The 25,932-nt window shown below is 44.1% G+C and overlaps 1 protein-coding gene across 1 annotated transcript in view; it reads right to left on the bottom strand.

Annotated features, from left to right (window-relative positions):
- PARD6G (par-6 family cell polarity regulator gamma) overlaps window positions 1-25,932 on the bottom strand; it is a 101,712-nt gene that overhangs the window by 64,007 nt on the left and 11,773 nt on the right. The window contains exon 2 of the mRNA XM_060244122.1: window positions 7,138-7,360. Within this exon, the coding sequence (XP_060100105.1) occupies window positions 7,138-7,360 (223 nt within the window). The remainder of the gene's footprint in view (window positions 1-7,137; window positions 7,361-25,932) is intronic.

Raw genomic sequence — 25,932 nt, forward strand, 5'->3', positions numbered from 1 at the left:
CAGAAGTCCCTTCCAGGGTGGTCCCTGCCCTCTTTCTCCTGGCAACAGCTTGTCATGGCTGTGGAAAAGGTAGAACTGAACTCATCAGACGAGCTCAATTTGGGTGGAACACTTCTGGGTAGGTTCGGTTTGGGGTTTGGTTTGGGAGCTTCCACGAACCCTGAACCAAACTACTTTTGTTGTTGTTGTTCGTGCCCATCCCTATTTCTCATAAACCGTTTAGAAAAAGACAGTTACATTATGACGACTCAATTTTACCTTCTTGTTCATTCATTCTGCTTGGGCACCATTAAATTAATCTCATTTCTTATTTGTGTACACAAGCAAGTCATACTAGAATAACTGCAAGGATGCATTCGCTAAACAAGCATGTGGAATAAGAAGGTATTCTTCCTCCTTGAAAGAAGGACACTTCCCTCATCAAAGGCTCCTAGATCAGATGCAAAAGTCTCACCCCCTGCCAGATTTGCCACCCTTCTGCCAATGAAAACACTAACTCAGCCAGCTCAGGTATTTAAACCATTGCCTTTAGTCAGATGAGAGCCCGAAGAGTAACTTAAGAACAAAACCCATTAAGACACGCCATGTTCCTAGAGCTTAAAAATTAACTGAAAAACCCACTCCGAAATTACAAGCTTTATTTTCGTTTAATGCCACTAACCCCTTAAAACATTCTGCTTGATCATTTTTAGCTCTTGTAAATCTCATCTTGATGAAAGACAACAAAGACTACTTTGGATCAAGCACATCAGAGTGATCAGTAAAGTCTACGTTATGGAAACTGCAGATTTCATAAGCTAGGAAGGAAGCTGCCTTATGAAGAATCAAATCTAGCTTGGTATCATCTACCATGACTAGCACTGGCTCTCCAGTGATTAAGGCAGAGAAAAGTCCTTTTCTAAGACCTCTTACCTGAGATCCTTGAACTAGAATGCCAGGGATCAAACCTGAAACCCTTCTTGTACTTCAACCTAGAACAGGAAGCAAAACAGGTCTTTCCCCCAACTTCTACAGGAGGTCACCTCTATCTTAAGTTCCCCATATAACTTTCCCAGAGTTGAAGCCATACTTTTGCATGCAGGTGACTCCTACTAGTATGGAAAGAGTGGCAGGTTAAGTAGTTAGAATCACATCTAGTATCAGCTTAGAGACCAACAGGATTTCCAGAGTATACAGGGGTGTCAAATTTATGGCCCTTGGGAAGCAATTGGCCCACCCAGGGCTTTAATCAGGCCAGCAGCTCTTTTCTCCCCTCTCCTCACCATTTGAAGCTCCAAGGCTGCTAAAGTTCCCAGCTCCTTTTCCTTGTCTTTGCTGGCTTCAGCAGGAAGCTTTTCTGGGCTTGCAAAGTGGTGAAGGAAAAACAGAATGCATTTTCCATTAAGGTCTCTGTGCCCAATAGGCTACTCCCAGAATAGTCAAACTAGGCCCAGAGGCCTTAATGGAAAATCCATTCTGTGTTTTCATTGCAGCTCTGTCTGTGCTGCAATGTATTTCAATTGTGTGGAGTTCAAGTAGTTTCACTTGCCAACATTTGTATGGCCAGTTGAAGCTCTTGCTTGCTAGTGTGGTGTCCTTGCTTTGATTGATGCTTTGAGCCAGCTTTTCTCTGCTGAATGGATCTGAGAACTGGTGCCTAGAGACCAGTTCTAACCTAGAAACCCACAGCCAAAGGGGGATGTTACACTGGAGAGCCATTGTCAATCTGAGTAGACCTGGGAGAGGGGAGAAGCTTGCAATGCCCAGCCATTTCAAGTTTTCCTAGGCTCTGAGCATTTTATATTTTTAGTTAATATTTTCCATTTCTCCTGTAATCCTTGTTTTTTTCCTTGGCATTTTATTTTAAAACTTGTAGCATCAAATCCCACTATTCCTCACCTTTCCATTTTAAACAAAATATCACAAGAGTTTTTAGTATATTTGTATTTTAAGTAAAGAAAAAAATCTTTCATTGTGTTTGTATCCTTTATAAAGTTTATATCTCTGCTACCTAGCATTACATTTTATGACACACATGGCCCAGCCTGACAAAGTCCCATTTATGTCAGATCCAGCCCTTATAACAAGTGAGGCTTTACAACGTACAAAACAGCAAATGTTCATAGTGGTTCTGAAGGGATCTGATGTGGTCCCACCTCAGCAGCCCTAGCTTGATCACGGCCTGGACTGTGGCTTGCAGCCATTCTGAGGTTGGCAAGGGTAAGCTATGAAGGACGTAATGAAACAGGAAAAGAAAAGGATATGACAAATAACCTGCAGCTATTAATGCTCTATAACTCTGCTTTAACTTCTTTCTATGTAGGTCCTAATATTTGCACAGACTTGGGTTTTGAATTGTTCACTGCTATGCAAGATCGTCATTTCCACTTGAGGTAAACGTATCTGTCCCAAGTAGAACAATTCTGTACACTGGCTAAGAACAGAAGTTACCCAGTGTTTTGATGGATCCAGTACTACATGCTATTTCTCTCACCCCCAATATAATAAAACAATAATATCTTCATTGAAAAGCTATCTAATTTAATTTTCATTATGCATTTATACATCCGTAATATTAAGTGGCAACATGCTGTATTTTGTGGCCATTCTGTACATTATGTGGAGACAAACTCACATTTGCCATTGAGCCTCTTAGAGCCTCTTCTGTCAGTTCACCCTCCTCCTTCGTCCTGTCCTCCCACCTTAAGACAGTCACAACCCAGTTTTGCACCCTGACCTATTATTTGAGAACCATTGGCTTAGAAAGAAGTCAGCAGCTTGAAAACTTAATTTATGCCTGCCTGCCCCAAAGTTAACAGATTCCTTCATTTCCCCTGACAAATAGAGAAAAATAATCCAGTTTATAAATCTCTAACTAATACATCAGGGCTTTCTTTGTAGCAGGAACTCCTTTGTGTATTAGGCCACACACGCCTGATGTAGCCAATCCTCCTGGAGCTTACAGTAGGCCCTGTAATAAGAGCCTTGTAAGCTCTTGGAGGATTGGCTACATCAGAGGGGTGTGGCCTAATATGCAAAGGAGTTCTGGCTACAAAAAAAGCCCTGATTTTTATCATGCCCTTCCTCAAAAGGGCTCAGGGTGATAAGCAGTTTTCCAGTACTCCACTTTAGTCTCACAACTACCTTCTGAAATCAGTTAAGTTAAGAGAGGGAGGGAGAGAGGGAGGGGCTGGTTCAAAGTCACCCAGACAAACATCATGGCAGAACTGGGATAATGAAGAACATTACAATGCCTGAATGATCTTTAAGAAACAGCAGCAAGAAAGCCCAAAGTGCACCCCTTCAGAGATATAGTGTGTCTATCTGCAGCAGAAGCAAATACAGGAGGTCTCACATTACCTCTCCTTGTGTTTTTTTTTTATTCAGCTATGCCTCCAGGACTAATCCCCATTGCAGATAACACTTCCCTCTTGATCACAGCAGCAATGGAAGGCATCATCCCACTCAGTAGGTAAGGGACAAGAGCCAAGCAAACAGAGAAAGCCCCCAAAGTCAGAGGAGATTTAAACTCAGAGCCTTCCACAGTATTGACTTCTCCACCTGTGGGGGAAAGTCTGTTCCTGTAGCCAAGTGCAGGGTTGATGGCTCAGCATGCTTAGCAGAAAGAGCCCTGGTGAACACCACCTGTGCTTTTGCCTTGATGTTGGAATGAGAGAGGAACACTGGGCCAAGATGGTAATCTAGTCCAACCTGCTCAGCCAGAATGCCAAGTGACAATGGGAGGTATGTTTCAGAGCATCTCCCATTTAGTACTTCAAAATTCTTAAGGACTTTGGTCCACAACCAAAAACAAACCAAAACAAAAACCACTGACATTGCAAGCCAATGACTTAAATACGGCTGTCTGCAAACTGGATGCATAGCTATCATTTCCCCTCTTAAATCTATAGCTTTTATGTTTGAGGAAACATAGTTGAACGCTACAGCTGTACAGTTATAATGGCTGATAAAGGAATACACAATGGAAGAAGGTGACGCTTATATTTTCTCCAACAACCAGATTTAATGTTGGCCATCCCTTTCAGTGCAACATTCCATCTTGTCCAGACTAGAAATAAGCTGAACATATCCATGTGTTTACTTCACATTAAGTTTCTTTCCACTCCCCTTTCTACATTTTTGAGCAACAAAAACCCTGCAATGAGAGATCAAAGTTCATTTGGGCTCTGACTTTTTAGCAACAAATCCAAACTCAATTAAGGAATGTATGGGGGGGGGGGGGGTTGTTCCTCACGAAGGACTGACCAGGAGAAAGACAAGTGAAATGAAACTGGGACTGGTGTCACAAAATTAGATGCTGATCTTTATGATCCAAGGCAATAAGTTACTAGCCAACTGGCCAACATATACCACTATTAGTCATATGCGAACAGGAAACAGAATCCAGAATGGGTCTACATCAGGGGTGGCCAACGGTAGCTCTCCAGATGTTCTTTGCCTACAACTCCCATCAGCCCCAGCCAGCATGGCCAATGGCTGGGGCTGATGGGAGTTGTAGGCAAAAAAACATCTGGAGAGCTACTGTTGGCCACCCCTGGTCTACATAATTGATACTTAAATACAGCTGTCTGCAAACTGGATGCATAGCTATCATTTCCCCTCTTAAATCTATAGCTTTTATGTTTGAGGAAACATAGTTGAATGCTACAGCTGTACAGTTATAATGGCTGATAAAGGAATACACAATGGAAGAAGATGACACTTATATTTTCTCCAACAGCTTGTATTTTCTCCAACAGCCAGAACTACACAAACCAGTCTATGAAATAGCAACACTTTTGCACTGAAGCATGTATTACAACTTCAGTTGTAATACAAGCTGTGGTGGGGTGGCTCAGGCTGAGCGGACTGAAATTAAATCCGACAAAGATGGAAGTCCTGTACCTAAGTCGCCGCAGTCTGGGACCGGAGGTCTGTTTACCGACCTTCGATGGGGCGCAGCTTATGCCGGCGTCCAAGGTTAAAAGCTTAGGAGTGCTCTTGGATGCCTCCTTAACGATGGAGGCCCAAGTAGCTGCCACTGCCAGATCAGCTTCTTACCATCTGCGGGTGGTAAGGCAGTTGGTTCCCTTTCTTGATCGTGACGACTTAGCTACTGTGATCCATGCTACGGTTACCTCAAGATTAGATTACTGCAATGCCCTCTACATAGGGCTGCCCTTGTACCAAATTCGGCAACTCCAGCTAGTGCAGAATGCTGCAGCCAGGTTGTTAATGGGAGTTCCTTTATGGGAGCACATTCAGCCTGTGCTGAAAGCACTGCACTGGCTACCGATAGTGTACCAGATTCGCTTCAAGGTGATGGTTATCACCTTTAAAGCCCTATATGGCCAGGGTCCTGCATACCTTAGGGAAAGCCTTTCCCCATATATGCCCCAGTGAGCACTTCGGTCCGGAACCCAAAACCGGTTGATGGTCCCCACCATCAAAGAAGCTAGGCTTGTGTCAACAAGAGCCAGGGCCTTTTCCATCGCTGCTCCTAGCTGGTGGAATGACTTGCCGGAGGAGGTGAGGGCCCTGCGAGAGTTCACACAGTTCCACAGGGCCTGCAAAACGGCACTCTTCCACCACACTTTTTCATAATGATATCTACAGCGATGGATTGGGCCCAGAAACACCACCAGCGGCTTGACTGGGACTTCCAGAAGTTGTAAAATCGACCAGTCTGATTACCACCACTAATATCTTGTTGTTCGGATACATCGAATTAGCACCAGATGTTTTAAATGTTTTAATATTTAATATTGTTTCTATTTACTGTTAAATGATTGGGCATGCTATTGCTGACCCTCATATTGTTAGTTGCCCTGAGCCTGCCTTGACATAAATTAAATAAATATTATACGGTATCAATAAACCAGTCCATCAAACAGCAACACTTTTGCACTGAAGCATGTATTTGCACACTTCAGCTGTGAAAAAGCAGAGGGTGGTAAATATATTGTATGGTATCAATAAACCAGTCCATGAAACAGCAACACTTTTGCACTGAAGCATGTATTTACACACTTCAGTTGTGAAAAATCAGAGGGTGATAAATATACTATGTGGTATAAATTAATCCACTTTAAAAAGAGGAATGAACACACAGACTGGCACATGGTACAATACTAATCTCTTCCACACAGCAAAGAAGGTCCACAGTGGCTTGTTTGTTATGCCTAGCTATTTCTGCTCAATGCTGTCTGAGAGAGCTACCGTAATTCTTCTTTGTATTGCTTCACATCTTCTATTCTAGATTAGTTAACTTGGACCGACCGTTCCCCTTTTGTTCTGTTTGCAGAGTTGTTGCTCCTCAAACATGCTTTGGAATACAACAGCTCAAACATGCTCTAGCTAACCTGCTCTGGACTGCTAAAATGTTTTAAAATCATTGAGAGAACAAATAATTAGGCAAGTAAACCATGGCTGCAGCCCTAAGTACACTTACTAAGGAGTAGGTTCCACTGAACTCAACGAGATTTACTTACATACTTAGGATTCCTTGAGCAGAGGGAACTGCATAATGAAAAAATAGACAAGATAAAGGGCCACAGATTTTGTTCTTTTCCAGCTCCCTTGTCCGAAGCCAACAGGTACTTGATAGAATCCACAGAACCCAAGCATCCATTGTTTTCACAAAGTTTCTAGATTTCATACCTGCAGAGAGATTTTTTTAAAGTACTAGAGGGGGTTGAGCTCTCTGATCCAACCCTCATGGAATAGTGGTGGTGATGTACTGGGAAAATGAGGAAAACATAAACCTCATTGGTTCTGCACCTAAGCATTCTACAGACTATAACTATTAAGTCATGTATGAAGATTTCCTAAGGATTAGCTTGTTTTCCACATACTGAGAGGAATTTCAGAATCAGAATATTGAATGATTGCAACATCTTGAATAATAGTAGACCTGTTATGTTAATGAAAGGAAAATTCAAATAGTTCTACCCACATGCTATTAAAATATGATTCACTACAGACTTTTGTCTCAGGATACATTTATTGCTTCCCTCAATAGTAATAGCTTACTCATTCAAAACCAGCATGCTGACTAGAGACCCAACACAATAGGACTCTACAGTCCAGTGACACTTTTCAGAACTGGAAGCTGGACAGACTAGGCCTTGAAAGGTTCAGGAGAATGTTTCATCTTACCTTGTTTTTGTATAAAAATCCTAAGCAACGGGTTTGCACTTGAGACAGCCTTGAAGAAGTTGTCATCATTATTTATAGGAAGAAGATCCCCGTGGATATCTGCATATCCAATCATAACTTCCATGTTGGATATGTGGTGGATGTGAAGAATAAGTTTGTAGAAGTCTTCAAATTTCCCTGGTTTGTAACGATCCAGAGAAAATCTTCGAAATTCTGCACCAAACTGCAATCAAGGAAGAAACTAGATGTCAAAGTTTGATTTTTTTAAACTAAATCCTCAGGTTTGGTGCTTACCCTTTGGAAGAACACATGTTCCACATAATAATGCAGACCACAACCTCACTCTTCTGCACAATTTTAAGCTAACTTTAATTTTCAGCTGTTAGCTTAACATCCTTTGGACAACACCAAGTACACACATACACACACAAATTAATTTCATTATTACTATTGGCTTCATAATCAATCACTGTGTACAACTTAAAACAAAAACTTAAACTCCTAAACCAAAAGCAGAACTGGCATTGTTATAGTTGGTTTGTGTACAGGGCTTTTTTTGTGCAGGAACACACAGGAATTCAGTTTCGGCTGGCTTGGCATCAGGAGTTGTGGCCTAATATGCAAATGAGTTCCTCCTGGGCTTTTTCTACAAAAAAAGCCCATCAAATGCTAAAAATCAAAAACTAAACTTAGTTGAAGTTTTCTCACTATTTCCTGCTTACTGGGCCCAAGAAGTTAGCAACTGTAGCCACACTTTCTTGCAAGGTCTCTCATAATCTATATATCCAATTCCCAACTGTGCCCCTACATGAGAATCCTTTTTGCAGACAGGGGACACATGGAAGGTAAAGAGATTTTTCTGCACACTTTTCTTCCAAGGTTGCAGAAAAATGCAAAAGGTTTTAAAAATACACTGGGAGAGTTTAAGTTTCCCCAAATTAAAAAAAAGTGAGTTGTCTGTACACGCACATAAAGCAATAAACTTTCCATCAGCCATTAATGTAGAATGGGTGATGGTGCAGGCAGCAATTGCTTTAAAATTAGTTCAGGTATTTATAATGAATTTAGAAACTGAATGTAGCCATCAGTATTCTGAAGGGGTTTTTTTGTAATACTTCTAGCAGTCGTTGAAAGCATCTCTCTTCGTAAGATCAACTATGTTACAGAACTATCAAAAGAAGTAATTTTTATTGCATCAAAGTGATACAAAATATTTTCAGATATTAAGCAACAAAATCTTTACTGGTCTGGAATTCTAATATCCCAAGAAGAGTTCTGTATAGTCTGGAAACTTGCATACTATCACAACAATAGAAGTAAGTTTTAAATAATTGCTTAATTTTGAAAGTAACTCTCTGGGCAAACTCAGTTGCAACTCCTCCCAAGGTATTACAAGATCAAATCATCTGGCACTGCAGTTTTTTCCTGGGGGGTGGGGAGGAAGGTGCATACAGAAATATACTTGCAAGATCAGACAGGTCTCCTGCAAAGCCTGCCATCAACAGTGCACAGAACAAAAACATATAAGGAATTGTACAGCTTGAAGCATTTTCACATAAACTGCAAGCATTTATTTAGGCCATGCCACAGCCACAAAAAACGGTTCAGTAGGCCGTCAGTTGGCCACCCCTGCCTTTAAGCCACATACTTTTGAACTAACCATTACCAATTGTTTCTCCATTTGACAAGAAGGCTATTTCCATCCTCCTAATTAAAGGCCGATGGGCAGCACCGTTGCATTTCCCACACCACATGGGGAAGACACAGAATAACTCACAGTGAATATTCATCTATTTCCAGATTTTCTCTTTGGCTGCTTTGAATCTTCCCACACCATATAAAAGAGCTAAAAGGCTTCAGAGGACTGTATGTTTGATTAGTTGCCTATCAGGCAGACTACAGTAAGACACCCGCCAGAACAATCCTTCATTATGGGAATCTAATCTACTTATTAGGGCACTGGTTGAACAGTGAAGTACAGTAATCTACTTTGACCTACTTACCTAATGCAAACATCCCAAAGGACACTGCAAAGCCAGAGCAAAAACAGAGAGGTCAAAAAGGGGTTGAAGGCAATTTAGGCTGACAGTGCTAGGAAAACGGACTAGCAAAACACAAGCATGCATGTTTGCTTTTTCAGACAATGGCCCCACTCCTCAGAATCTTCTGAACATTAGTCACTGTCTGGTTGATTTGCAAATCCAGGCAACAAAAGTTGGCCAAGAAACCAAACAACTCCAATACAACAGGAATTCTTGCCTATTCCCATACTAAATCGAAGTCCCAGGACAATAAAACCTGTCAACCAGAATGTTCAAGAGACAAAAGCTCTGGATAAGTTCAAGAGATGTAAACAACTTTTAACTGGATGAAGACTGGGTTTCATCAAAAGCTATGAACTCTTCCTCATAAAAGCGAATATTTGTAAAATTCGGGAGTAGACCTATAAAAATGTCAATGTGTGCTGCAGCAGTGAAAAAGGCAAACGGGGGGATTATTAGGAAAGGGACTGAAAATAAATCAGACAGCATTATAATGCCCCTATGATGTGGCATCGTTTAGAATACTGTGTGTAGTTCGGGTTGCTATATTTCAGAAAGGACATTGCAGACCTAGAAAAGATACAGAAGAAGACAACCAAGATGATTAAGAGGTTGAAGCACCTTTCCATAGGAGGAAAAGCTGAAGTTTGGGATTTTTCAGTTTATTAAAGAGACAACTAAGTGGTGACAGTGATTTATAAAGTTATGCATTGGGTAGAGTGGTCAGAGAGAACCTTTTCTCCCTTTCTCAAAATACAACTACTTGAGGGCATCCAATTAAGTTCATGGGCAGTAGATTCAGGATTGGCAAAAGGAAATACCTCTTTATTCAATGAGTGATAAAAATGTGGAGTTCAGTGCCAGAGGGTATAAGCCACAGCCACAGATAGATTTAAAAGAAGATTAGATAGATTCATGGAGGATAGGTCCAATGTTCCCTCTAGTTAGCGTGAGCTAGCTCACAGATTTTTAGCCTGCAGCTCACAGATTTTTGTCTTAGCTCAGGAAGGATGACCCCAGAGCACAGTAATTTATGCAGTAGCTCACAACTTTAGAATAATTGCAGATTTATACACTGCCCTTCTCTCTGAATCAGAGACTCAGAGTGGCTTACAATCTCCTTTATCTTCTCCCCCCACAACAGACACCCTGTGAGGTGGGTGGGGCTGAGAGGGCTCTCACAGCAGCTGCCCTTCCCAAGACAACTCCTGCGAGAGCTATGGCTAACCCAAGGCCATTCCAGCAGGTGCGAGCGAAGGAGTGGGGAATCAAACCCGGTTCTCCCAAGATAAAAGTCCACACACTTAACCACTACACCAAACTGGCTCTCACTTTAATGCCAGTAGCTCACAAAGTAGAATTTTTGCTCACAAGACCCTGCAGCTTAGAGGGAGCATTGGATAGGTCTATCAGTGGCTATTAGCATAGTGACTGAAAGGAGCCTTCATACTCTGAGGCACTAAGCTTTTGAGTACAGCAGATAACATCAGGGGTAGGACTTGGCCTCTGTGCCCTGTTGTTGACTTTCCAAGGCAACTGGTTAGCCCTTGTGGGAAACAGGATGCTGGACTAGATGGACGACTGGTCTGATCCAACAGGGCTTTTATGTTCTTAATTACTTCTACCTGTTTACATTTCAAAGGATAATTAAGAAATTAAACCTCGGTCTTAGAACTGGCTGCCCCCTGGGCCCATCATGAACTCAGCAATATCAAGCCACCCAAAGGCAAGGTCTCTATATATTCAGGAGAATCCACAGGCATGCAGAAAAATCTGCATTTGCAAATTCAGCAGAAGGGAAAAGACACACAAAATGGCCAGGGGAGACATGAATATGCTCCAATAGGCATGGGATGTCACGTCAGTTAAAGGGGAAGGGGGGGGGGTATGTGAATTCGCCTTCTCTAGATTTTAAGAATTCTGGAGGAGGTAGGGTAGAGTTTGGATTTTCACTTTCTTGCTCCTCCATGATTCCTCACAAGCCCCACCATTTTGTTTACTAAATGTCAGCATAATTCTGTGGTGGAGTGATCTCAGCATGGAGAAAGAAGCCAGCTGATCCAGTCCTCTGAAAGAGGCAGCACTTCCACAAAACCAAAAATCCTGCAGAAAGCACTTTGGTGCCATGACCAAGAACACCTGGGTTGCCACCTGCCTAATCTCAGAAGTTGGGGGCACTGAAAGCAGGACCTCCAAAGATGACTGTAATGGTCCAGAAGGTCCTTCAGGTCTGATGATCCCAAACCCCAACACTTTCAATTGTGCCTGGAAACAAAGTGAGAGGCAGTGTAACTCAACCAAGACTACAGTGATATGGTCTCTATGACACACTCCGGTTAACACTTTGTCTTGTTCAGTTGCTGAACCACCTGATTTGCATTAATAAGGTCCCAGGTTTAATCCAGGTTTAAATGTGAAAGACATCTGAGAGCTGCTGCCAGTCAGAGAAGATCTCAATAGACCAAGCGTCATGTTCTCAGGGGGCAGGCAGACAGGAGTCCGAAACCAGTCCAAGGTCAAAGTCCAGGAAGTCAAGCAGGAGCCAAGTCATCAATGCAGAATCACAAACCGGAATCAGAAGTCAATGTCCAAAAGCCAAAAGGTCAGAGTGCCAAGGAAATCAAGCAGGTCAGGATCAGGAAGGAGCGTGGATGCAAGCCAGAGAATAGACTTGTTGCTTCCACAAGGTTACCAGGTCCTGGGTGGGAGCTATATGAGAGTCTCAATCAGCCTGCTCCCTGAGTGGCAGTGACTCTGCTAGAACTCAGGGCTGAGAGATCTGAAGCATCGGCGTGCCTCATGTCTTCGCTCTGAAAGTTCTTTCTGAAGCCTGCTTCGAACTCTTGAGATGGGAGGAGAAGAGCTTGGAGGAGATTGATCGTGACACTGGTGCCTGGAGAGTGATTGATGGGCCAGCTGCTGTTTGTTCAGCTGAGGAACTGGCTGGCAACTCTTCCAGGTCTGTTAACCCTTTCAGCTCCTCCTCATCAGGGCTCATGACACCAAGGCTTTGACTCAGTATTCAGCTGCTTCATGTATTCATGTGTTCAGTCGCCAACACCACAACTTAATCTGGGCTTCCTCTTTTACCAACACATTGGACAAGCATCTAAGGGGAATATCCCCTTTATTTTGACAACATTTAAATCTGTTTAAATTATACAACATTGGATTTATTCTCAATAATGGTATGAAAAAGGTTTCTATTTAGCCAAGCAATTAAACCCTGAGTTCCTTCCACCCCACCCCAATCTATTCTGCATTTTAACAGCATGCTTAATTATCAAATTGTTCTCTGGCCTTAATCCTTTTATACTACATATGTGCTTTTGAGCCGTAACTTTGTTTTAAAACAACCCAAGACAAATTTCATTAGTTGCTTGGAAACGGATGTCAATATGGTCACAACTAAGACAGAAAAAAGGTACCATATCAAGCAATTGTAGAAAATGAGAGTTTAACTCTTAAGAGCAAGGCTGATTCTTTCTTTCAGGATGACAGTTTTGGCAAATTTTTTTTGCGCAGAAAGTAATTCACATGAAATGTTTACCATTGCTGACAGACAGAAGAGTTAACAGAGCAGTCCTGGGGCAGAAGGAAATCAGAATAGGGAGCCGACTGACTCCTATACTGGCATAACTTGGAGATACAATGGTGTAAGGGGCATTTATGCCGTCAGAGAGCACAAACGGTGCTGCGTGGCACACTCACACCAGCACAGCTGCACCATAGCTGCATGCTGGCAGAGTAACAGTGTGAACCCCCACACCGATGGAAATATGGGCATGCCAGGAGGCATGACACCAGCCAGTTGGCCCCCTAAGCACTTTCAGCATGGGAACTCACTATGGAACAGGCACAAAATTGCACTGGCAGAAATGGCAGCACAGTCCATTGACATCAATTGTATATCCCTCCTCACTCCTCCCTACTCAACTGTGGCCATGCCCTCCGGAACCCAAGCAGCTCAGGATACTGACCATGCGCACACACAATCAACATACCCTCACAACTCTCCCTGGCACCCAATGAGGGCCCACCCTACCCTACACAGGGTTCCGGGAGGTCACCCCACAACTTCAGAGGTAGGGCACATGACATGGAATGTTGTCTGACAGCCCCCTGTCATGGGTGCTTAGAGCAAGTGCACACATACCTTGGTGGCGGGCATAACAGACAGGGCATCTGGCACCACTGGGTGAGCACTTGGGAGGAAGAGACCACCAGGAGAACAAAGTCCACACCCCGTGGCTGTTCTAACCCTGATTTTAGGCCCCACAGGTACCACAGCTCATCAGCCAGGATCCCAAGGGGTGGTGACGCATGAACAGGTAAGCAAGGAACCCTTCCCCCCACTGCTAACATCAGTGACATCGTACAGCACTGGACATAGAGGTCTGTCACTCCCAAACCTGGCAGCCAGAGGGCCAGGAGTGCTCCCTCATACAGACATGGCCCCAGCACACCAGGCAGGTTGATGCATTGGGGGCTGTCAGAGGCAGCTGCCAGGGGAGGGGACCAAAGGTGGTGCCACTGCAGCAGGTATGTGCTCTGCCCACTGGCAGTGCCCCTCATGCACTAATCACATTGGCAGGTGGGAATCCCCTCCAACCTGAGTGCTGAGAGCTCTCACCTTGATGGCCAAACCCTTCCCTTGCAGGTGCAGAATGCCCTGCTGCTGCTGACAGTGTGCGTCTCCAGCTATACAGAGGTTCTGACATGATGCTGGATCAGGTGTTGATGATCTGGATTCTGCCACCTGTCGGGTCCCCTAGTGGCACTGGAACGCCAGGCAGTGCATCCACAACTGCCAACTGGCCCACAAGCTGCCAATGAGAAACATCAGCAGCTGCTCAACCGTGTGTTCCCCCGCCACAGGTGCCAATCCAACAGGGAGAGCAGTCACCCCACCAGTCCTTCAGGCAGGCACACAGATGTAGTTTCTAGAAGTCAGAGTGTGTAGAGCAATTTCAGGTCCAGGCATTTGGGCACAAATCTGAAGGGCAATCCAAAAACAAGAAGATGAAGGTGCAGGCCAGGGGTCAGAGACAATCCAGAGTAGAGGCAGCAAGGTCAGAAGCTAACAGTTGAGGTGCTTCCACACAGCCATTTCCTTCTGTTGCTTTTAAGCACCATGTTACTCAGCAGCCTGTACTGCATCATGCACATGCAAGCTACCTCAGTCCTACACCTGCAAGCACTCATTCTCACTATTGGTGCTGGGCTGGTCCTGGGCTGCCAGGTAAGCACCATGCCTTCTGTCTTGAAGGCCTCCTTGTCTTCCTCTTACAGCATTCCCCAGGCTCTAGTTCTGTGTGTGTGTGTGTGTGTGAAATGACCGGGGAGCTGAGAGGCCAGAGCCAAGGTTTGTGCACCTTCCCAGCATGTTATGACTGCAATCTGTTGCCAGCCACACATCCCTGTGCCTTACAAAACATTCTGCAGACATCCTTAAGGATGTAGGCAAGTTGGTCAATTTTCCTTTACTGCAGTGTTCAGGTTGGGTTAGGCGGTGTGTGTGTGTGTGTGTGTGTGTGTGTGTGTGAGCCCAGAAGGAATCTTTGTCAGGGAACTCTTGGTTGCTCTCAACAGAACTGACTGTGAAGGAGCATCCATCCATTTCTAGCTTCCTTGGTGGGGTGCTAACTCCAGAAAGCACTGGAATCACATGTTGCATATTCCTGCAATATACAGAAGTTCCAGTGAACACACATACCAGCTGTGCATGGTATGCACTTGATCTTTCTTTATACATGTACTCAGTATTTCTTGTGTTACAGTCAGCACACATATATATATATGAAATGGTTTGATTATCAGACATGTTGTAAGCTGCTCTGAGCCCGCTTACGGGGTAGGGCAAGGTATAAATCTCAGAAATAAAATAAAATAAAAATACACTTGAATGAGTGATTTAAATTCCACATTGGCCCTTGATTTCATTCATCAAGTGAATGCTTGCTGAATCTTTCCTAATGAACCGATGTACGCATGTACACTCAGGACGTACCTGTGTTCACTGTAATATGTGAACTGGGCTAATGTTACAAGCAGAACTCATGGCAGCAAGTAGACCTCATACCCCACTTTTCAAATTGTGAAATAGGCTTGGTGGAGGTTCTGTAACAGAGGAATTTAGCCTAGCGATCTTCTCAACTTTTATATGTCAACTTCCAGTTGATTGTCTTCCAACCAAACAGAGGGACATATTGACAGACTTAATTTCTTTAGGGTTTTTTTTTTTTTGAGCTGTCAGATTTGTTGCTTGTTATAAAAATCAGTTGACTGGGTGTCCTTCCAAAAAGCTTGCTGTGCATCAGTTGCTGGAAGATGATAAAATAACTCCATTGTGACTTTGCTCATGTGTCAAACCCACATCTTTAAACAGAAGTCCAAAGTTCAGGAGAACTTACCCTAACTCATTTTGTCAAGATGAAAACCACTGCAATTTCTTTATTAGACTTTTCCCTAGTTAGCCATGACAGTTCTTTATTCAGTTAGAGAGCTGAGAAGTTCAAATGCTTTTAGCGTTTGCTTAATATCATGATGCTGCTGATCTGCTCACTAGTTGTACACGCCTTGCACAAAGGTCCTTCTTCTGCATGTGATGTGATGCTCTCCTCCTCCACCACCTGTGCTAGTCACAATGAACAGGATGAGAGGCGATATCTCATTAAAGTTAAGCTTCCTTAACCATGGTTTGCCATGATGGATCAAGAAGAAGCAATGCAAGACATCTGTTGTTGAGTTCTGCAGCAGGCAGAAGGTGGATAGCACAAGGTCTTTGTTCTCTTGTCTGTGCCATGTGCAGATTAAGTCAAGCCAAGAGTTGTGAACAAATTACAGAGCTATCCTGAGCACCGCCTACTCCACGATAGCTGCTGTGCAGCGGCAGCATTATCAGTCACCCCCCTAAGATAGTTATGTGGTGGCTGAACGGGTGCCCCAACAGTGTTGCTAGCCGCTACCAAGGCAGCATCCATAGTAATTCCACCTCAGTGTCCTGGTCTGGCCTTGTTGCAAGGCAGGAGCAGCAAGATAGACAGGGCAGGCATGACCAATGGGAGCCATGCATCAGGGAGGCAGAGCCTAGTATCCGTCACTGCTAGGTGGTCGAGAAGAGAGGCCTGCTCCATTCCAAGCCCCTGCCACCTGTCATTTGGGAGGGGGCTGCATCTGTCAGCCCCATTGGCACCCCACAATGGTGCTCCACAGACAGAGCACACAGGACAACAGAGGCTGATGTTGGACAAGGACATGCATGTCTGGGTGCCCCTGTTCACTACCGTCCATGGTGGCCAGATGCCCATCCATGCTACTGAGGGCATTCCCATGCCACCTCCACTGGAGTCACAGCAGGAGAAGGGGCATCAGATAGACTTGGAAAGGACCCCCAGGAGCCTCTCTAAGTGCTTCAGTCCTTCACCAGTGTCCCTTGCAATAGGAAGAAGCCCCTCCAGGTACCGAGCAGCCATGGTTACGAAGGCTGAAAGGTCTTTCATCCACTGCTGGCCCCTGGAAAAGACTTCCCACCACTTGTAGTGGCTCTCTTGATGCTCCTGCTCGATTGCCACCCACATGGAGGAAATGGTGGCTGGGATGGGATACGCCAGGTGTGGGCCCTGAGTCTGGGGACCTGACAAGAGGTCTGAATACCCTCCTTCCTCTGGGTAACCAGAGCTGTCACTCGTGGGGCAGGGGCACCAGCACCGTCCCTACCTCCCAGTTTGCCACGGCAGATCCACTGGCATTCAAAGATGTTGAGTCTGCCCTCTGTATCAGCTCCTCCTCAGGGCCCCCACAATGCCAAGCAACTGCAGTACCATGAAGGCTGCTGTTGCCATCTGCCTCCTCAGGGTCAGGGCACGCAGTCTGTCAAAGACGTCAGCACTGAATGTGAGGGAACAGGCAACTTGGCACATGGGAAAAACATTGCAGTCAGTCCACTCAGGCAGCTGCGGAGCCCTTGCACCCTGTCCCTCTGGTGTCACCTCAATTCTTTTAACTCCAGGCCTGGGAGCTTCCTTAACTCTGGCCTTGTTTTTTCTCCCTCCTCCCTGCTACTCAGCTTCATCTCCTCATCACTAGACACTTGGGGGCAGGGTCCTTCCAAGGGGTCTTGGGAGTGTAGTGGGAGCACCCAAGCTGTGGTGATGGGGGCATGACAATGGTGGAGTTGCCCTTCTCTGTGGGACACTCAAGGCCCTCCTTGCCACCCATGGATGACAAGTCTGCAGCAGCACACTCATCCTGCAAGTTTCCTGTGGGGTGGAGGGAGATTAGTTAGGACAATAGGGGTCCAATGGGAGGCAGGACGTGGTCTCCACAGCAGGGGGAACAAGCCTTGTGCGTTCCATTTGGGATCTGAGAGACATCTGATGAAGAAGATATTGGATTTATACCCCACTTTCCACTCTGAATCTCAGAGTCTCAGAGCAGCTCAATATCTCCTTTTCCTTCCTCCCCCACAACAGACACCCTGTGAGGTGGGTGGGGCTGAGAGAGCTCTCATAGAAGCTGCCCTTTCAAGGACAACTCTGTGAGAGCTATGACTGACCCAAGGCCATTCCAACAGCTGCAAGTGGAGGCATGGGGAATCAAACCTGGTTCTCCCAGGTAAGAATCCACGCACTTAACCACTACAGCAAACTGGCTCTCCAATTGATCAGCTGGTATATTTTCAACTGGATTTCTTCCATTTTTGGGTCTTCTACCCAGAATGCCAGTGACACAATCTAATACTGGTTAGCCCCATCTGGTGCCCATTAAAGTCGACTAAGCATCCTACACAAAGCTCAATTGACACTGTCTTCAGCTCACCCTTCAAGCCATGGTGTTTTCCCCGTGCCCTCCCATTTTGTTTTTAACATTCAGTCTGATGAAGAATTCTAGAGAACTCAAAAGCTTGTACGTGTGCTGTATTTATTTTGGCTGGCCTGAACATAAGGAATAATATGACATTTGGTTATGGATTTCTACGAACCAATGCAGCTGCTTCCCCTCCCCCCCAAGAGTTCTGCTGCAATGGCAAAAGGTAGAAATTTACCCTGCATGCATTATTAGCTATGACAGATATTTATTTACCTGGGTTAACATACTTGCTATTAAATCAAGTTAAATGTGCAACATAATTGAACAGCTAGATTTACAGCAGCTACACAGAAACTGAGGATGAAGTATATCAATTAAAATACTGTAAGCTGTTTCAGAGATACCACAGAGGTAATACTGCTGAATTACCTGTAAAGATTTTATCTGCATAATGCAGAACTACTCTCTTGAAACTACGATTACAACTATTTTAATAATTACTAGCCATAGGTTTTATAATTGCCACATCGGCTAAACAATTAAAAACATGACTTAATGTGAGTCTACCTTAAAAGTATTTGCATAAGACTAAATATCATGGTTCACTCCCTTACCTCAGAATCACAAAAAATGCTGCGACACAGGGCAGAAACTTTCAAAAGACCCAAAGTCAGACTGGATGAAGTGCCATCCTATCAACTGTACCACACAAAAATGGCTGCTGAAACCAGCAGCTGAGGTACTACTGTAAGAGAAGATTAAATGGACAAAAGTATATATGCATGGCTTACTCTATGGTGCTGCCAAAATTCAAGAATCCCGTCTTCAGGGAGGCCCCCGGGATACAAATCCAGGGTGTCCAGACATTTTAACACTATCTTAGTCCATTATATTTATTTTGTTCCAATGCTATTGGGAGAGGAAGAATGTGATTACAGTGTGTGGGGGGGTGCTGGAGGTGGCTGAGGATTCCTCAAGAGCAAGGAACCACTTGGGTAAATCGTGGCAGGTTTTTGCCTCATTGGGCAGCACTGAGGACTGGGTCTGGCTTCAGATGCTAGCAAAAAAAACTCAGGTAGTCCAGAGCTTCTTTTGAGCAGGAACATACAGAAACTCAGTTCTGGCTGGCTCGGCACCAGGGGGTGTGGCCTAATATGCAAATGAGTTCCTGCAGGGCTTTTTCTACCCAAAAAAGCTGAGGTAGTCACAAGCTGGGCGACACCAAGCAGCTGAACCAGCAAGGCTTCCAGCTATGACTAAGGTTTAAGTAGTCCTGGAAGGAAGCAGACCCATCTATTCCAAGCACTGTTTCTGTGGCCTCATCTTGCAAGGAGCAAAATACACAGCAGCAGCAGGTTGGCTCGGTGGCAGAAGTGATATAGCACACACTCTAGCATTAGCAGAAAATCCACAGTGAAACCATAGAGTTTTGGTAAATGTCACAGTGTCTACAGATGCCGCCTCCAGTCTTTACTGGAAATCATTGTGCCAGCACAACACCAGCACACCTGGTCACCCCCCCCCCAAAAAAAAAATTCTCCTGGGGTTTCCTGGCTGCAGCTTAGCTACCCTATTCACAGGGGCTGCTTCTTTATAGACCTGCCACCTTAGATGTCATGTTAGGTGCAGGACAGCTTTGTGGAGGGGCTGCTGGTGGTACAAGGCCTGGTCTAATGTGATTGAGGGACAGCTGCCCCTGGAGCTAGAATGTCAACAACATCTCCTATGGGGGCTCAGGATCTGAGAGAGCTCTGGTAGCACTGAAGGGTCTCCTGAGCCCTCAGGTTCTGTCATCTTAAGGGGGGCTGATGAAAAGTCTGTTCCCTGGCTCAGTCCTGGAAGGGTTCCAACAATAAGGGCTGATACACATCTCATTGCTACTCTGAGAATCCAAAACTGTTCTCTGGTAGCTGGATGGAATGATTTTAATCACAATTTTTTAATGTTCTAAACTGCCTTGAATGCCATTTGTTTGTTTGGCAAGCTAGATATTTAAAATGCAAAATATCTGCAATCTTCTGGCAGTTCCTCATTTAACATTCTATTTTTCTGACCAAGACTATAGATTTTGGAGCAGTACATAAAAGCTGCATCTACATTATACCAGACATACACCTGGAGAAGGGTGACATTTACATGTTTGGATTTTTTTCAATGTCATTGTCATCCCACCAATCATTTACAAAACTGGCAACATTTTCTGGAACTACCACTAATCATTATGTTTTTCAAGTGTTAAGAAGGGCTTCACACCCATGTTTGCACAGACACAGAAGAATAATTCTCCTGATTCATCAGTAACTTGTTCTGCAGAACTGAAAACATACAATAGGCCTGGAAATTCGTTCCATTTTAAGCCTGTTTCACATGTTAGTCACATTAAATCTTTCTTAAAGTTTCTATGCGGCTTCTCCCCCAATACCACACAGGATGCAGTTTGCAAAATAAACATAGCTTCTTAAATATTAAAACACCAATGTAACCAATGTCCACCAGTAAGAAAAATATTGATACTTCCCAAGTAATTTTTTTCTACAACTAGCTTTCTCTAGCCATCTACATGGGCACAAATTGTCATCCCTCTGCCCAGGGATTACAACAAACACTTCCACAACACCGTTAGGATATACAGAAGAAGGCAAATGACCTTCATTCTAATCAGTTTCTTCAATATGTAATCTGATCACAGGAATCTTAATTGATCAAGCTATTATAACTCCTATCATTATTCTATTGTGGCCATGTACATTTGCATAACAGCAACAGTTTTGAAAGAAAAATCACTTTTTTAGATAATGTTAGAGGGCTTTTTTCGTAGCAGGAACTCCTTTGCATATTAGGCCAGGAGCTTACAATAGGTCCTGTAAGCTTCCAATTGGCTACATTGGGGAGGGGGGGTGTAGCCTAATATGCAAAGGAGTTCCTGCTACAAAAAAAGCCCTGATGATGCATATACATTTGTGTGGGGGGGCACTCCAGAAGGCACTATCTTTAGAAAAGGCATTCTTCTTCATGGAGAGGACGCTTCATCTACTACAGTATCTGATGTTTTATAAGGTCTTCTATTAAGAATTTTATTAATGGTTGGCCTAATTAATCAGGGAGGGGCACACTTCAATTCGTAAATATAACCTAGTTAGTAAACTTCCTAGCTCCAGGGACAGGCCTGAGCTGCTAAGTCAAGGCGAGATGTACAAGCAGTGCTAAACAAGCCCAAATCCTGTGCTCAAAATGAATCTTAAATGTTTTAGGGCAGGGGTGGCCAATGGTAGCTCTCCAGATATTTTTTGCTTACAACTCCCATCAGCCATGCTGGCTGGGGCTGATGGGAGTTGTAGACAAAAACATCTGGAGAGCTACCATTGGCCACCCCTGTTTTAGGCTATTTCTTTGTACCAAAATCAAAATATTTTGACTAGGAGGGAGGAATAAAGCAAGGAAGACAAAGGAGACTACAGAATGTCAGTATTAGTAAAATAACTGGGCCAAGGAATCATTTGGGAGGAGAGAAGAACCTTTGTAAGGTTCAGAAGTCACATGGCTGATCAATCCAGAAGTGGCTTATGTCCTAGCTTTGATTTCTTTGGACACCCTCAGTGTTTTTTCCACAATTAAATAGACAAGCACTTGATATCTGCATTTAAAGAAATGTACATTTCTGACTTACATTAATAGCAAAATTCCAAGGTGTATACTAACATAAAACACCCCAGCCAAATTATGGCACAGCTCAATAGAGCTCTGTCCTCAGAGTAACTCTATGAGAGAGAGTAGACTGAGAGACAGAAACAGACCCACAATCACCCAGTTAAGCTTCAAAGTTTTAGTCAAAGTCTAAAGTCTAAAACTCTATTAAGCGGTCCCCAACCTTTTTGGCACCAGGGACAGCTTTTGTGGAAGACAATTTTTCCACCAGGGTGGGGGTGAGATGGTTTCGGGATGACACAATTGTGCACTTTATTTCTATTAGTTTGGTGTGGTGGTTAAGTGTGCAGACTCTTATCTGGGAGAACCAGGTTTGATTCCGCACTCCTTCACTTACAGTTGCTTGGGTCAGTCATAGCTCTCACAGACCTGTCCTTGAAAGGGCAGCTTCTGGGGAGAGTGCTTTCAGCACCACCCACCTCACAGGGTGTCTGTTGTGGGGGAGGAAGGTAAAGGAGATTGTGAGCTGCTCTGAGACTCTGAAATTCGGAGTGGAGGACAGGATATAAATCCAATGTTGTTGTCTTCTTCTTATGACTACATTGTAATTTATAATGAAATAACTATACAACTAACGGCCCAGCTGTTAACAGGCCACGGACCGGTACTGGTCCATGGCCCAGGAGTTCGGGACCCTTCTCTATGTCATACTGGCTTTCCAGAGGAATACACACTAATTACATTTTAGTCAGTTGATCAGTCTAGGGCTCCTTCCACATGGGGTTAAACACAACCTTGCCATGTCAGCAGCAGAAACTAGAGTGGGAATGGCATTGCCCTATGCCAGGGGTGGCCAATGGTATCTCTCCAGACGGTTTTTTGCCTACAACTCCCATCAGCCCCCGCCATCAGCCATGCTGGCTGGGGATGATGGGAGTTGTAGGCAAAAAACATCTGGAGAGCTACCGTTGGCCACCCCTGCCCTATGCTATTGAGCCCACAGCAATTTCCATCTGCGTGCCTTCCCCTTTCCATGTGTCTGCACAAAAGCACAGTTAGAACAGCTATTTTGAGGCCCTCCAGGGCCTGGAACCCCCTTTCCCCTTCACCAGCCAAGCTGTGCTGTAATGCTACAGCATGGGTCAGCTGGGAAAGGAAAAAAGGGCTTAAAGGGTTGAAAAGGGCAAGAAGGAAATGTGGCACTTGATTTTTGCCATTTTGAAGGTGCAGCAAGTCCACACCACAGCCCCTCCACTGAGCCAAATTAAAACAGATTTATTTTTAATCCAGCTCAAAGGAGGAAAAACATGGTAGCCAGGACGAGTTGTGCCTACACTGGGCACATTGCCCCACATACTACAGGAGGTTTTTTGCTGCCCTCGTGGGGAACAGTGCATGTGCAGAAGCATGCTCATTCTTCCTCTGTCTCCCACGCCTAGAGATCCTTCTGTCTGAAGTGGCACCTTGTATTGCTTCAAGCACAACCCAGGAAATATGTCTCCATGTGCCGGTAAACTTTATTTATCCTTTCTACACTGAGTTCAGCACAAGGAGTTTTAACCAGCATGTACCACACACACCCTATTTAGAGCTGATTCATATTCATTGATTACCTAAATGGATATTGCCTTCCTGTAGGGAAACTGGGTGTACACAAGTGCAGTCAGCTTAAGTCACAGAGCTATAGCTGACGGTCACATGTACATGCAACTAGGCAGACACGTGTGGCTGTTACACAAAACTGATTTTCTTGCATGAAGTCCAGAGGAAACAGACACATATGAAGCACCTTTGATGCATGGTAGGAAATAACATGTTTACATGTCACGGTAGACCTGGGACAGGAACCATTTCAAGCATTGCATGGTCTCAGGATGCACTGCTTAATACAAGGGCAGATGGTGATTCATAAAATATTCCTACGTTCATCTATTGAAACAATGGAGTGTTGGATGACCCAGTACAGGGAAGAAAAGACAGCTTGTGTGATACAAAGTTTTAACTAACTGGAAGCGTAAATTGTTTCCTCATGGATGCTACAAAGAAGACGAATAGGTTTTTATATCCCGCTTTTCTCTGCCTTAAGGAGTCACAAAACAGCTTACAATTCTCTCCCCACAACAGGTACCTTGTGAGGCAGGTGGGTCTGAGAGTTCTGAGAGAACTGTGACTGGCTGAGGGTCACCCAGCTGGCTTTCTGTGAGCAAGTGGGGAATCAAACCCTGTTCTGCAGATTAGAGTCCGCCACTCTTAACCACTACACCACACTGGCTCTCAAGAAACCCTGGGAATTTTCATTCTCAGGGGATGTGGCTACTTTTATTTATTTAATTTAGCAATCTGGTTTCTCAGAGAAATACAATCAGTTCCTTAGGGAAGCCAAGAGTTTAAGAGATGTTGGCAGTATAAGTATACCTTAATTGTTGGAGATACTTGCTGCTACTCAATCAGACTTTGTGTATATGCTGCATGTAAATAAAAATCCTTACAAACTACTAAAGCAGAAAGATTTTCATGATAATACACTGTAATTATTGTACTGGAGAGAAAAGAACAATGATAAAAAAGACATTAAATTCCTTTACATCATCAACTCATTATTCCTTCTGTAGCAAGAGCGGCCAGTTTTAGTGCCTGGTATGCTGCAAGTTAGGGTAGCCTACAACACATATAAAGGTAGTCAGACCCCCTGTGCAAGCACCGAGTAGTTACTGGCCCATGGGGTGACATCACATCATGACATTTTCTTGGCAGACTTTTTATGGGGTGGTTTGCCATTGCCTTCCCCAGTCATCTACACTTTACTCCCAGCAAGCTGGGTACTCATTTTACCAACCTCGGAAGGATGGAAGGCTGAGTCAGCTTTGAGCCGGCTACCTGAACCCAGTTTCTGCCAGGATCCAACTCAGGTCGTGAGCAGAGGGCTCCGACTGCAGTACTGCAGCTTACCACTCTGCACCACATATACTTGTATCTTAATGTAAATTACCAAGCAGGGGTGAAGGAACAGTGCAGCACTGAATACACAAACAGTGCATAAGCAGGATGACCCATGCCAGAAATGTTAAGGCTTACTTATATTCCAAAGGCCTAGAGTAGTATATGGAAAGAGCACGCAAGTGAAGAATCACCTGTTGGAGATGGAAAGAGATGACAAGCACCACACAGAAGTTGGCCAGCAGGTCTGGTAGGTTGTTTCTTTGCCTATATGCTTTATTTCGTGCCAAGCCTCTCAGAGTTGAGTAACGGGTGAAGCACTCCCCCTGCCCTAGCACTACAGTGTTCCCGGGTAAGCATGCTGGTGATTTCTTCCGGAACACCGAGAACTACTTCCTACGTCCTGAAGCAAAGAGAGACTGATCAGTCAAAAGTCAGAAAACCTGTACAAGTACGGTGTAATCGCTTCAGCCAAAGATTGCATCAGTCTTGTTGCAGGTGTGGTTACTAAATACTGAATTAGGCATTTCATAGCAGCCAAATTGAGGGAAATTATGGATTGGTCAGTTTTAGTATATGATTAGCACTGCTCCCAGGAGAAATTGTAACCCTTCAAAGCTGCACACAGCTGTTTCTGCAGCCATTTACAACCAAGACAACCAATCCACAACAACTCAAGTTATAAACTGAAATCAGGGGGCCTTTTTTGTAGGAAAAGTCCAGCAGGAACTCATTTGTATATTAGGCCACACCCCCTGATGCCAAGCCAGCTGGAACAGTGTTCCTGTGCGTTCCTGCTCAAAACAAGCCCTGACTGAAATTATTCAAGACAAGCAGCAAAAGTATAAAAATAAAAGAACAAACTACTCCTTTATATATTTAACCTGAATGCTATCACAGATGGTTTTGATGCTAACCACAAGCAACTTTTTTTTAGTGTTGAAGAGATTTGATTTTCATAATTTATACAGAAAAATAACATTGAACTGAGTATGACAAAGACTTATTTTAAGTCCTTCTGCTAGCCAATGGTTTCATATTTCTGATAGCATCCACTATGAAATATTTACACAAAATAGAAGGTACCTCTTTATTTGTGGAGGGAAAACATTTAGAGTAGCATGCCAATACTGTTAACCTTGTTGTCATTCAATTTACCTCCAACTGTACACCAAGTTTAAAAGTGAGTGTAAGGGTCCACCTGGTTTAGGACTTAAATGGAATTCTAAAGGTAACAGGGTGGGCATTTGTAATACCTGGCCTCTTTTCGAAAAGGTAAAGGTTCAGGAATGACTACTGGAAATGTGTCTGCAAAGAAGTTATAGGAGCTGGAAAAGAACTGATACTTCAAACGGCACTT

This window comes from Heteronotia binoei, chromosome 7, assembly GCF_032191835.1.
Source record: "Heteronotia binoei isolate CCM8104 ecotype False Entrance Well chromosome 7, APGP_CSIRO_Hbin_v1, whole genome shotgun sequence".
Taxonomy (NCBI): domain Eukaryota; kingdom Metazoa; phylum Chordata; class Lepidosauria; order Squamata; family Gekkonidae; genus Heteronotia; species Heteronotia binoei.